Genomic DNA, 15106 nt, shown 5'->3' with positions numbered 1-15106 from the left:
TTTTACTTGTAATTATGTAGGGTTCTCTAATTAAGAAGCTTCATAGTTCAAACAACTCGAAGGGGAAAGAGAAATGTAAAGGAAAAGAGAAGATAGTGGAACATCTTGATTCCACTAAATCTTATGAGAAATTCATTGCAGAGGTACTTGACAAGACTCATATTTCTCTTCAGGCCATGTTCTTGGAATATATGAGAGTAAAAGGTAAAAATGATTTTGTGAGGGTTCCTGTTAACCCATCCTTATTCTACCGAGTTCACATCTACATAACTTCCGAAGATGTGATACAAGTGGCCACCCAAGATGAACTTACGGGTTCAGCTATGCTATTTGGACTAAGGTATTTCATTAACTTTGATTAATATATCATATAGTCATATATTATGTTAGTGGAGTTTGAATATCTTAGATATTCATCCGTAGGGAAGTAGGTTCTGGGTTTGATTGACTGTGTGGAGAAATAAGGAAAAATTCTACCCATTTGTTGTATTGCTATGCACTTAAAAAAATTTCGGGAATGTTATGGAAATAAGGGAAACTCTGCCCATTTTTTTAGGACTCTATTTGATTTTTTTTTTTCTTTTTAAACAGATGCATTTGGGAAAATTTAAATCAAAGACAAAAAGAGTTATACAAGTTTTATGATGTCGAGCTTCTTAGTTATAACAATGAGCAGGACAAGGTGATAGCCATCAATCAATTATCAATTTGGTTAAACACTATGACTCATGTAGGACAATACTATTTTATACCATGGAACATAGGGTAAGAATCACACATCTCTTTCACTTTTCCTATGATATTTATTTTTATATTAATATAACATTGTTACTTTTTTCAGCAAGCATTGGATGTTGATTATAGCAATGACATCGGGAAGAGTTGTATTCTTAAACCCGCTTAAATCTAAAATCCCGTCAGACATTGCTCAGATGATAAAGGCGTAAGTTTAGAACTTTAAGTTATTCATTCTAATATAATCATCAATTAATAAATTCTAAAAGCTTAAATTATAATTTTTTTTAATGTCTTTAACAGTGCATATGCAAATATTAGTTCAAATGCTATTGTATTTGGCAAAAATGGACCGGAGATATGGACCTTTGCTTGTCCAAAGCAACCATACAATTACGAATGTGGTTACTATGTACTAACTTACATTCGTGATATGCTTCAACATTCAAATCCCATTGAAGCCATAAAAGCAAAAGTAAGTATATACTCATCTTTACTATAAATACAAACATATAAAAGTATTATCTTCTTAATTAGTTTTATTTTTTTTAAATTGACAGTTTGGCGGCCTATCCCAATATTCTGAGGACGATCATCTCTTACCGCTTCGACAACAGTGGTTAAGTCAATTGCTTCCCTTGATATATAAAAATTAACTAGTAGTCTTTTATTGTATTTTCTTAGACAATGTGTAGTATTCAATTTAGAGATTTATACATAATATGTAAAGTGTTATTTAGAATTGAACTTACAAATTATTATTGTTGTTATTAAAAATGATATTAATCATTTATTTTAAATTAAGTTTTTTTTATACATACGCTATATAATTATAAAAATAAAAATTATATTTATTATTATTGAAAAAAAATAAATGAAATGAAATGTAATAAAATTAAAAGAAGAAAAATAAAAAAATCTATACATTTCAAATTAAAGGTCACTTTTAAATTTTATATATAAAAAAAAAAGTGGGATACAATGCACCTTTTTATCCCAGTTTTTTCATAAAAAGTGGGATAAAAGGGTACATTTTATCCCACTTTTTTCATCAAAAGTGGGATCAAAAGTACCCTTTTATCCCACTTTTCTCTAAAAACCGGGATAAAAGGGGTACTTTTTATCACGGGTTTTTCTAAAAAACCGGGATAAAAAACCGGGATAAAAAGTACCCCTTTTATCCCGGTTTTTTAAATACTTTTTATCCCATTGGCATACATCCCGGTTTTTATATTAGCGAAAACCGGAATAAAAAGCCTTAAAAACCGGGATAAAAGGCCTTTCCTTGTAGTAGTGCAACTAATCAAGCCTTAAAATTTTTACTTTTAACTTTTTGCTTAGCTTTTCTAGTTTAGATTTGAAATTATTTTTCAAAAATAGTTAGCAATATGAGTGCATAAAATATGGGCCAAATTATTCAACTTGGCCACCTAACTCATTTTTTTGTAATAAAATGTTATGTAAAGAGTAGATTATGATTCATTGTGCTTAAAAGTAATAGGCCATTTAATTATGGATTAGTTATAAGTTGGGCACACTCTAACTCTATGTAATCTAACCCAACGCATTTCTTAAAAGACGTTCTAAATTTGAGATAACTTTCATATATAAAATATTTTTTACATTCACAAAATATATAAAAATATATATTTTATATTTTAACAAATAAATTATATTATTATGATAACCTTAGAAATTAAATTCACCAAAACACACCACTACACGTAGCCCATAGTTATCGTACTACTTCTACAAACAAGTCTAACATGAGAATCAGTTACTATTATTAATTTTGCTACCCACACAATAATACCACCATCACCTTAGATTTATTTATAGCACTATATTTACATACACACATATATATACAGATATATATATATCGTCTTTTGTGTATACACTAGGTTAAATTATTTTATCATTCTCTTAAGTATCTACAAGGCTTGTATACTCGAAGTGTCTGGACTATTGAGTCTTTCCTTTCTTCGCTGAATTGTTCCAACCTGGACCCTTAGAATTCCTCTTGCTCCGGAAGTGGCTTAACTTGGACTCTAGAGCTTCCACTTTTTAGTTCGTTTGTCTGGGAGCGGCACTGAATTCGGTTTGTACCACTCTAAATCTAGTTTGTACCGCTCTAAATTTGGAAAAACTAATCTGTACAACTGGCTGCGCGAAAGCACTTAGTCCATAAACAGTAGGAGTTATAAAGGCAGTTTTTGGAGGCCAAAATTGATAGAGTAGTCATCTACAAAGTTTGAGTTGCTGGTATGTTTTTAGAAGGTGCTAAAAGTACTCCATAGGCTTAAGTATAAGCTTCTTCTAAGTTTATGAATCCTTGAGCTCTTGTCAAGACATTAGTCAAAGAATCTGCCTTTTTGCATTGGAGATCTCTCCATAGTAAGGATCATGTGGTTAATCTTGATGTCAAATCCACCTTCTTCATATCATCAGTTACCTTGATTTGAGGTTTCAAGATCTTTTGCATCAACTCTTCAGGGAGCATCAGTTGTTGGAGGCGTTTGCACATTAGGGATTCCTTTGGTCAGTGCTATCATCACAACCTCCATTCTTATCATCTTTCCAAGAAGTATCTCGTTGAGCTGATCCTAACGAGATAGCCTACTTTCAATTAACTGGAACTTTTGGCCATGACGACCATGAGATCTAACTCATTGAGAGTGTTTTTTCCTCTAGCACTGCCTTCAATAGGTTTGCCTTGATGATCGTCCTTCGATGTGTCTTGAGGATCATCATTTGAGGTCTCTTGAAGATTGTCATTAGTGTTACGAAAATTCTGTTTATTACGCAAGTGTACGTATCAAGTAGTATCTCACGCAAGTGAGGTCGAACCACAGGGAATTGGATTGAGTACTACTAAATTATAATTATGATTCTATTTGGTAGAATAATAAGTTGCAATTTTAAAAGTAAATAACTCAGAAATTAAAGAGAAAATAAACGAAGATTAATCAAGATGAGAGATTAGGGAGGTGAATCCTGTTGATAAGTTACCTATGTTATTGCCTAACTGCTATCCTTATCTCAATGTGAAAGACAGATTATAAATTAACCTAACTCTTTTCAGATCTTTTAGGTTCTAAATAATATGTTCTCTAATTAACTTCTTAATTAGATCAACACAAAATCAGCATTAAGCAATAATCTATTAGTCACTAGGCTATGTAAATACTGTCGTTTTACATCAAAACCTAGACTATCCAAATTTTAGCATTCCTAATTCTCACTTTTCAGATTTCGAATTAGGATCATAGAGCATGTAAAAGGTGATCAAGCTTACACATGAAATTAAACACAAATAAAGATAGTATTCACACATAAGATGAAGGAATGGCAATTATTTATTAACTAGGCATAAACTTAAACAACATTCATCATCCTCCCTTATTGGGAAATTTAGCTCATAATAACTCTAAAAACATCCATGATTAATTCAGAATTAAAAACAAACATAAAGATGAATAAAAAGGGTAAAAGAAAGAAACTAGAAGTTGGTATCGCTCCGGGTCTTCAAGATAGCTTCCTCTCCACTTTGCCTCCACTATTAGGTCTGTTTTTGCTTGCCTTTGACCTTCAATGTCGTATTCCTTATATAGGGATAAGTGGTGAGCCTCCAATTGAGTGAAAAATCAAAATTAGGTCAAATCTGCGATTTCCGTACATAGTCGCGACTAGCATTTAAGCAAGTCGCGACTACAGGCAAAACTCGAAAAACCGAGTTTCTGCCAATCTTACGAAGTCGCGACCTGGGTCGCGACCAGGAAAAAGGGTCGCGACCAGGCTCATCAGAGGTCGCGACTACTGATGCTTCAGGAACCAAATTTTCCAATTTTTCCAAGTTTGTCCCAGTTTTTCGCCATTTGACTGAATTCGAACTTTAACACCCCGGGAACCTGAAATAATGAAAATCAAGCGTAAAACTGCTCCAAAAGACACCAATAGACGAAATAATGCTAACTTTGAAGACCCGAAATATAGGTTAATTATAACCTAACAAATTCCCCCAAACTAGATTCTTACTCGCCCCCGAGTAAGATAAAAAAAAACTAACTACACTATCAGATAATCACTACACTGCCGACTCATGCTCTGTTTCCTTCCTTGCATAAACTAGAATTTTGTTCTTACTAACTCTAACAATTAACTCGGATGCTCAATTAATAACACTATGTACAACTGCAACAATCTACTCAAGTATGAAACATTGTTATAAAAGTTTTACTCTTGCCATTAGTTCCACAACCCGATAACTCATAAGCTTGCATGCTTACCTTTCTCCACTAATGTTGACAGTATTCTTTGGAATCATTAGGTCTTTTCAAGGTCTAGGTAGTATGGCTTAGATATTCAGGGATAGGCGAAAGATAATTTTTGGCTCAAGATATCATAAGCACACAAACAGAACCCACAAGCTTCTTATTTTTTTTCAATCCCCCATAGCGTTCCCACATCTACCAAGATTGAGAGAAGATATCTCTATTATTTTTCCCAACATCACTGAATTTTTTTCTTTAAAACACATTCTTACTTTTTATTGTGTTTTTTTTTTTCTTCTTTTTTTTTTCATATTTCATCATCATTTCAACTTTTTTCAGTGACATTGAATTACACATTTGTTTCTTTTCTCAATCTTACAAGTTCTTCTCCCTCTAACTATTTTCTCACACTAAATATTTCTCTCCCCCAAACTAATTATTTAGCTTATGATATCATGCATATAATGGTGAAGAAAAATCAATAGTATGATTAAAATTTTTCGGATCAATGGGTGAAAAACATAACGGGTTTAGGCTCAATAGGGTTAACTAGGGATAAACATTATTATGGTAGGCTTGAAAGGCTCAAACTATCCAACAAATGCCTAAATCATATTCCAATTGAACACTACCAAGGATTTCGCCTCAAAAGAATAAACATGCAAGTTCTAAGCTATCCTGTCAATCTTACCACAAACCATAGTAAAACAGTTATAACAGTTTTCACAACTTGAGTATTTGCAGAAAGACACAGGTTCCTAAGCATCCAAACTAATCCAAAGAGTTAACAAAATCAAGCACACAGTTATTTTGCAGTTTCAGATCACATCACACTAATCAGCAGCATACAACTATCATCAAGCTTATTGCCATTCCTTAACTAAAACAAAAAACTAAAACAGAAAATTAAAATGCAGAATTTAAAGTGCAGAAATTTTAAAATTTTAAGCTTCTCCCCCCAAACTAAATATTACATTGTCCCCAATGTATACAATAAAATGCAGAGAGAAGAAACTTACCTGAAACCCTTTCAGAAAGGGTTGGGTGGTGGCGGCTGGTCATAGGGATAGAACCGAGGAGGTTGTGCCAAGTAGTTCGGGTCATCAATCCCAATGTTCATTCTGTTGATGAGAGAGTTGAGTTGCTGAACTTGTCCCTCATCATAGATACTCCTTTGCACCATGTTGTAATGACCGCTCTAGTATGTGGATTAGAAAAGGCAATTAGCACTAATTTTTATTATTTTATTATTATTTGTGAATTAATTTATTTGTGGATCCCAATATTTAGAAATAAATATTTGAGTTATAATTTCTCAATTCCGGAGATTTTATTAAACTCTAGGGGTATTATTTAGCTTATATGTGAAATATGTTAATTTTGTAATTTTTGCTCGGCGACAACGGAAAATGCGATGGATGGCTAGATTGATCACATGGGTAAGTTTAGAACCCTATTTCCTAGTGGGGAATATTTTAGAAGAAATAAATTATCGGGAATGAGCGGGGTTATGGAATTGACCATTTTACCCCTAGTTTCAAAGAAATACCTTAGTTTTAGTCTAAGGGCATTTTTGTCATTTGAAAGGGATAAGTGATAGGTGGCTGCCCTAGGTCTTTGACACCTAAGCTAGTTAATTTCAGCAAGGGATTAGTTTAACCCTTTTGTCTCATTTGAAGAAAAACCAAGGAAAAGGAAAAATTAGAAAATTTCATTACTCTTGAATCCCTCTCTTTCTTGCTTTCGGCTGAGACAAACCAAGGGAGTTTGTTGTGATTTGTTGGATTTCAGCAAGGATTTCATAGGAAATAATCAAGCTAAGGTAATCTTCAATGAACCCTTCTTAGTTTTTTTAAGTTTTTAAGCTAGGTTGAATGGTATTTTGGGGTGTTAGGAGCTGTTAAGGTTTGATTTGCTTAGAGTTCGAATTCTAGGGTTAATTTGAGTTGATTGAAGTCCCTAGCTACTGTTTTTAATGCTTGAGAATGGTTTTAAGCAAGCTTGAGTTTTGAAACTCAAGCTTTGAGCTTTAATGGCAAGTTGATATTTATTGTGTTATTCTGTGAAATACTGGCTGGGTTTTATTGTGTATGCATTGTTTAGGTATACTGGAAAGTTTGGTAGAGATTGGGCTTGATTTGAATCAAGGGAGAAATTTTGGGTTTGCGGATGAGCCGAATTCCGGTCGGGTGGTCTGTACCAACCTGGTCGGCCGGTTGGTGACCCGTAACCGGGATACGGTTGGATCCGATGCACTGTTGGGGATTTTTCCAGAACCCTAGTTTTGGCCAATTTTGGGTAATATAGGGTATTGCCATGAGGTTTATTGATAGGGAAACATTTAGTTTCGGGTTTTAAGTCCCGGAAAGTGATTTGGCGAGTCACTCATCTGTGTTATCATTCTTGTGATTAGGGCATCCATCTAGCACGTAAATTCCGTTCGGGTCGGCCAGCACACTTGAATTCGGAAAACAGGTAAGAACTGTGTATGATGTATGATGTGATTATCTGAATGTGTGTATATGTGTTTATATATGCATGCTTGAATTATGTTAAACACTACCAACACTTGTGTGAGTGTATTGGTACAGTGATTGTTGTTAATTGAGTACGATACGGTGATACCAACACAAGCATAGAAAATGCTAAGGTGTGTGGTACATCACTCAGTGATACTCAGTGATCGGGATAAACCCTACCAACACTCGTACAGCGAGGTACGTTGTGTATGTGGTATAGTGGTTGTACCCTGGTATTGAACGTTCATGCTCATACGGTTAAGCTACGTAAATAGGTGTATGGGCACCTATTTACGGAGTCGGAAATTATATGTTATGTTATATGCATTTCTTACTGAGTCTGTTGACTCACAGATTCTGCTTTCATGTGTAGGTAAAGGAAAGGCGAAGGCTGAACAGGAATGAACCTGAGCTTGGGTGAGATTGTACTTGTCAAGCAGCGCGACCTGGAGTGTTCGGTCTCGGGACATCTGGGAGTTGTATTTTGAATGTCGCTGTGCGACCTGTAAATCTGTATATTTTGGAATGTATATTTATAAAGTAAAGATTGTAAAGTTTTAAAAATCGGGATCCCGGCACTTGTAAATATTTTATTAAACTACAAAGTTTCATGTTTAAAGCAAAAATTTTAATTTGACACGTTTTTCAAGAAATTACTTTGATTAGCAAAGTTTGCACAATAACTGAAAAAGCACTGTAGCGTGCCTTAGCATTAGGGCGTTACAATTTTGGTATCAGAGCCGCCAGGTTTGTCTACCGAAGCTTGCTATGACATGTACAATCTTCATCAGAGAAAGCTCGGTTCACGGTTCAGTAAGCCCGTACTTGTTTAGTATTTTAAATAAGTGTGATATAAAAGCATGTTAGGAAGCATATTAGATTTAAATTAAATATATTTCTTTAAAAAGAAAAGAAAGTGCGTTGCCTTTTTGCTATTAAGAGCGGTGTTAATTTTGATCGCCGTCTAACCTGCCTACCTTATGGATTCGCAGGCTAAGTCCTATTAAATGGACGCCCCGCGAAATACAAGAAGTCAGGGTGGCATGGTTGAGGCCGGAGGCGGTCAGGGGAATCCTCAAAATCCCCGTGGTCGCGGCCGTGGCCGTGGCAGAGTTCAGGGTGGTCGCCCTGTAAATCCACCTCAAGCTCCTCCTGATTGGGAGCAAAGATTTGCTGAAATGCAAGAGAGAATTCGTCAGCAAGATGAAGAGATCCAAAGATTGAGGCAGCAGGGTCCTCCTGCCGTGCCTCCTCAGCAAGTTCAGGCCGTTGCAGTTCCAGCGGTGCCAGCAGAACAACCTGTTGTTGGCAACCGTATGGAACCGTTGTACGAAAGATTTCGGAAGCAGGCACCTCCAGTGTTTCTGGGAGGCCCTGATGTGATGAAGGCCGAGCAATGGCTTTCGATGATTGAGCGTATTCTCAACTTTATGGGAGTGGTTGGAAATGATCGGGTGGCCTGCGCCACTTTCCAGTTTCAGGAAGATGCCCTTGTGTGGTGGGAATTGATAACCCTCACACGGGACGTCACGCTGATGACTTGGGAAGAATTCAGGGAGTTGTTTAACTCCAAGTATTACAATGAAGCAGTCCGCAGTGCAAAGCGGAAAGAGTTCACTGATCTAGTTCAGACTGAGGGTATGTCAGTCACTGAGTATACAACGAAGTTTGATCGGTTGGCTAAATTGGCAGCAGGAATTGTGCCCACGGACTTCAGTAAGAAAGAAAAATATTTAGCGGGTTTGAGTGCAAAGATCCGGCATGATTTGGTTATTACTACTACCGAAGCAACCACGTATGCAGATATGGTTGAGAAGGCTTTGAGAGCCGAGGGTGCAGTAAAGTTTCTTCAGGAGCCCCGGGTGACTCCGAGTGTTGGTGGAACCCCCACTGTTCCTACTCCTGTTTATGGTAGGGATGGTGGTGACTCCACCATTGAGCAGAAAAGAAAGGTTGTTCCAGCTTCTGGTGGCTCGGGGCAAAGCAAGCGGTTCCGTGGGAACCAAGGCCGAGGAGGACGCCAGGGTTACTCTTATCCTGAGTGTCCAAGATGCAAGAAACACCATCCGGGAGAGTGTAACAGGAAGACATGCTTTCTATGTGGCATAGTGGGGCATTTCAAGAAAGATTGCCCCCAGGCTAAGAAAGAGGAGCCGAAAGCCGAGATGAAACCGGTTCCTGCTCGTGTGTTTGCCATTACCCAAGCTGATGCTGCAGCCAGTCCTTCTGTTGTGACAGGTCAGCTTCCCGTCAACAACTTGTTATTTACAGTATTATTTGACTCGGGAGCTACACGTTCTTATGTGGCTACAAGGGTGATTGATCTTTTGGGTAGACCTTGTGACATTTTAGAAAGAGGGTTTGGAACCCTAATGCCTAGCGGGGAACTGGTTATCTCTAATAGGCGCATTAGGTCTATGCCGATTAGGATCGAAGATAGGGAATTGAGTACTGACCTTATAGAATTGAAATTAACTGAGTTTGATATTATACTGGGAATGGATTTTCTATCTAAGTATTCGGCCAGTATAGATTGTAGGCGTAAAATGGTGACTTTTCAGCCGGAAGGTGAAGATCCATTTGTTTATGTCGGATCAGTTCAGGGGTCTCGGATCCCGGTTATTTCTGTGTTGAGAGCTAGGGATTTACTATGCAATGGTTGTGTAGGATTTCTAGCGGTAGTATTTGACTCCAGCAGACCTGAAACATTTGGGCCTGAGGTAGTCCGAGTAGTGAAAGATTTTCTTGATGTGTTTCCCGAGGAGTTGCCGGGATTGCCGCCACAACGAGAGATTGATTTTGTTATTGATTTGGCACCTGGAGTCGAGCCTGTTTCTAAAGCTCCATATAGGATGGCTCCAGCAGAACTCAAGGAGCTTAAGTTGCAACTTCAGGGGATGCTGGATATTGGGTTTATTCGACCCAGTGTATCGCCCTGGGGAGCTCCGGTTCTTTTTGTAAAGAAGAAAGATGGTTCCCTCAGAATGTGTATTGATTATCGGGAACTGAACAAGCTGACGATTAAGAACAAGTACCCGTTGCCTAGGATCGATGATCTGTTCGATCAGCTTCAGGGAAAGATAGTGTTTTCGAAGATTGATTTACGGTCTGGTTATCATCAACTCAGAATTCGGGAGGAGGACATACCAAAGACTGCTTTTAGAACCAGATATGGGCACTATGAGTTTCTGGTAATGTCGTTCGGATTGACCAATGCTCCTGCAGCCTTTATGGATCTCATGAATAGGGTGTTCAAGGATTTCCTCGATAACTGCGTTATAGTGTTTATCGATGACATTCTTGTATACTCTCAGTCAGAAGAGGAGCACGAGCATCATCTCCGAATGGTGTTACAGCGACTTAGAGATCACAAGCTGTATGCCAAGTTCAAAAAGTGCGAATTCTGGTTGTCTGAGGTGTCCTTTTTGGGTCATATTATTGGGAAAAATGGAATTATGGTTGATCCAAACAAGATAGAATCAGTGAAGAATTGGCCGAGGCGCAAGTACCGTGGCGAAATTCGAAGTTTTCTCGGGTTAGCAGGGTATTATCGACGTTTCGTCGAAGGATTTTCTAAACTTTCTATGCCCCTAACCGAATTGACTAAGAAAAATCAGAGATTCGTGTGGTCAGATAAGTGTGAATCAAGCTTCCAGGAGTTGAAGCAGCGTTTGATAACAAACTCTCCCGTGTTAGCTTTGCCATCGGAATCAAGAGAAATTTGTTGTGTATTGTGATGCATCCGGACGAGTCCGGGATGTGTTCTGATGCAAGCTGACAGAGTCATAGCTTATGCCTCTCGTCAACTGAAGGATTATGAGCAACGTTATCCAACTCATGATTTAGAGCTCGCTGCTGTGGTTTTTGCTTTAAAGATTTGGCGACATTATCTTTACGGTGAGAAGTGTGAAATTTATACTGATCATAAAAGTCTTAAATACTTTTTCACCCAAAAAGATCTGAATATGAGGCAGAGAAGGTGGTTGGAGTTGGTTAAGGACTACGATTGTGAAATACTGTATCACCCCGGGAAAGCCAATGTTGTGGCCGACGCTACGAGCGAGAAAAGGTCCCTTGGCCAAGTGTGTACTACGGTTATGATAGCTCCTCAGCTAGCCTCGGAAATGGTTAGTGCAGGAATTGAATTCGTGGTCGGGAAACTACATAATTTAACACTCCAATCTGATCTGTTGGAAAGAATCAGAAAGGCGCAACTGGAAGATCCCGAGCTAGTTAAAGTTCGAGATGAAGTGATGGCCGGTCGGCCTAGAGGTTTTTCAGTCTCGAACAGTGGAATGTTGTTATATAAGGCTCGAGTCTGTGTTCCTTGTGTGAATGAGCTTAAGAAAGAAATACTGGATGAAGCTCACACCACTCCATATTCATTGCATCCGGGAACCACCAAGATGTATCAGGATTTGAAACCCTACTTCTGGTGGTATGGGATGAAAAGAGATGTGGTGGACTACGTGTCTAAATGTTTAACCTGCCAGCAGATTAAGGCTGAACATCAAAGGCCTAAGCAGGGGTTATTACGGCCTTTAGTCCTTCCGGAATGGAAGTGGGAGGACATCACAATGGACTTCGTAACTGGTTTGCCTAGAACCACAGGGATGTATGATTCTGTTTGGGTCATTGTGGACAGATTCACAAAGTCAGCTCACTTTCTACCTGTGAAAGTTACATATTCAGTGGATCAGTATGCTGAATTGTATGTGAAGGAGATAGTTCGTCTCCATGGAGCCCCTAAATCTATTGTATCAGACAGGGATCCAAAGTTCACATCGAAGTTTTGGGTGAGTCTCCAGAAGGCTATGGGTACCAAGTTAAAGTTTAGTACAGCCTTTCACCCTCAGACTGATGGTCAGTCAGAAAGAACTATCCAGATTTTAGAAGACCTATTACGAGCCTGTGTCATGGACTTTGAGGGTTCATGGGTTAAGTACTTGCCACTAATTGAATTCTCCTACAACAACAGCTACCAAAGTACAATAGGGATGGCTCCCTATGAGATGTTATATGGTAGAAAATGTCGTTCTCCTATTCATTGGGACGAGACAGGAGAAAGGAAGTACCTGGGTCCTGAGTTAGTGCAGAAGACCAACGAAGCTATTGATAAGATCAAGGCTCGGATGCTTGCTTCTCAAAGCAGGCAGAAAAGTTATGCTGATCCGAAGCGCAGAGATGTCACATTTCAGGCAGGGGAACATGTTTTCCTGCGAGTTTCACCCATGAAGGGTATTCGGCGCTTCGGGAAGAAGGGTAAGTTAAGCCCTAGGTTCATTGGGCCATTTCAGATACTTGAGAAGGTCGGGCAGGTAGCGTATCGGCTAGCCTTACCACCAGCATTGTCAGCTGTTCATGACGTATTTCACATTTCTATGTTAAGGAAATACGTGTCAGACCCGACTCATGTCTTGAGTTATGAAGCTCTTGAACTTCAACCAGACTTATCCTATGAAGAGCAACCTGTTCAGATTTTGGATAGAAAAGAAAAAGTTCTTCGGAACAAAACTATTGCACTGGTTAAGGTGCTCTGGAGGAATAGTAAGGTGGAAGAAGCCACCTGGGAGTTGGAATCAGATATGAGAACTCAACATCCAGAGCTATTCAGGTTAGATTTCGCGGACGAAATCCTATTAACGGGGGGATAATTGTAATGACCGCTCTAGTATGTGGATTAGAAAAGGCAATTAGCACTAATTTTTATTATTTTATTATTATTTGTGAATTAATTTATTTGTGGATCCCAATATTTAGAAATAAATATTTGAGTTATAATTTCTCAATTCCGGAGATTTTATTAAACTCTAGGGGTATTATTTAGCTTATATGTGAAATATGTTAATTTTGTAATTTTTGCTCGGCGACAACGGAAAATGCGATGGATGGCTAGATTGATCACATGGGTAAGTTTAGAACCCTATTTCCTAGTGGGGAATATTTTAGAAGAAATAAATTATCGGGAATGAGCGGGGTTATGGAATTGACCATTTTACCCCTAGTTTCAAAGAAATACCTTAGTTTTAGTCTAAGGGCATTTTTGTCATTTGAAAGGGATAAGTGATAGGTGGCTGCCCTAGGTCTTTGACACCTAAGCTAGTTAATTTCAGCAAGGGATTAGTTTAACCCTTTTGTCTCATTTGAAGAAAAACCAAGGAAAAGGAAAAATTAGAAAATTTCATTACTCTTGAATCCCTCTCTTTCTTGCTTTCGGCTGAGACAAACCAAGGGAGTTTGTTGTGATTTGTTGGATTTCAGCAAGGATTTCATAGGAAATAATCAAGCTAAGGTAATCTTCAATGAACCCTTCTTAGTTTTTTTAAGTTTTTAAGCTAGGTTGAATGGTATTTTGGGGTGTTAGGAGCTGTTAAGGTTTGATTTGCTTAGAGTTCGAATTCTAGGGTTAATTTGAGTTGATTGAAGTCCCTAGCTACTGTTTTTAATGCTTGAGAATGGTTTTAAGCAAGCTTGAGTTTTGAAACTCAAGCTTTGAGCTTTAATGGCAAGTTGATATTTATTGTGTTATTCTGTGAAATACTGGCTGGGTTTTATTGTGTATGCATTGTTTAGGTATACTGGAAAGTTTGGTAGAGATTGGGCTTGATTTGAATCAAGGGGGAGAAATTTTTGGGTTTCTGCAGATGAACCGGAATTCCGGTTCTGGGTGGTCTGTACCAACCGGTCGACCGGTTGGTGACCCAGAACCGGGATACCGGTTGGATCCGGTCTGCCTGTTGGGGATTTTTCCAGAACCCTAGTTTTGGCCAATTTTGGGTAATATAGGGTATTGCCATGAGGTTTATTGATAGGGAAACATTTAGTTTCGGGTTTTAAGTCCCGGAAAGTGATTTGGCGAGTCACTCATCTGTGTTATCATTCTTGTGATTAGGGCATCCATCTAGCACGTAAATTCCGTTCGGGTCGGCCAGCACACTTGAATTCGGAAAACAGGTAAGAACTGTGTATGATGTATGATGTGATTATCTGAATGTGTGTATATGTGTTTATATATGCATGCTTGAATTATGTTAAACACTACCAACACTTGTGTGAGTGTATTGGTACAGTGATTGTTGTTAATTGAGTACGATACGGTGATACCAACACAAGCATAGAAAATGCTAAGGTGTGTGGTACATCACTCAGTGATACTCAGTGATCGGGATAAACCCTACCAACACTCGTACAGCGAGGTACGTTGTGTATGTGGTATAGTGGTTGTACCCTGGTATTGAACGTTCATGCTCATCTGTTAAGCTCTGTAAATAGGTGTATGGGCACCTATTTACAGGTCGGAAATTATATGTTATGTTATATGCATTTCTTACTGAGTCTGTTGACTCACAGATTCTGCTTTCATGTGTAGGTAAAGGAAAGGCGAAGGCTGAACAGGAATGAACCTGAGCTTGGGTGAGATTGTACTTGTCAAGCAGCGCGACCTGGAGTGTTCGGTCTCGGGACATCTGGGAGTTGTATTTTGAATGTCGCTGTGCGACCTGTAAATCTGTATATTTTGGAATGTATATTTATAAAGTAAAGATTGTAAAGTTTTAAAAATCGGGATCCCGGCACTTG

The 15106-nt window shown here is 38.2% G+C and overlaps 1 protein-coding gene across 1 annotated transcript; it reads left to right on the top strand.

The window, feature by feature from the left end:
- LOC133035593 (uncharacterized) lies at positions 1-1408 on the top strand. The gene is made up of 5 exons (XM_061111595.1): positions 1-340; positions 592-765; positions 842-943; positions 1039-1210; positions 1296-1408. The coding sequence occupies exons 1-5, from the start codon at positions 177-179 to the stop codon at positions 1389-1391; spliced, it is 708 nt and encodes a 235-aa protein (XP_060967578.1). The 5' UTR covers positions 1-176; the 3' UTR covers positions 1392-1408.
- The last annotated feature ends 13698 nt before the right edge of the window (positions 1409-15106 follow it).

This window comes from Cannabis sativa, chromosome 3, assembly GCF_029168945.1.
Source record: "Cannabis sativa cultivar Pink pepper isolate KNU-18-1 chromosome 3, ASM2916894v1, whole genome shotgun sequence".
Lineage (NCBI taxonomy): Eukaryota > Viridiplantae > Streptophyta > Magnoliopsida > Rosales > Cannabaceae > Cannabis > Cannabis sativa.
The sequence above is the reverse complement of the archived record's forward strand: the minus strand, read 5'-3'. Positions and strand labels throughout refer to the sequence as shown.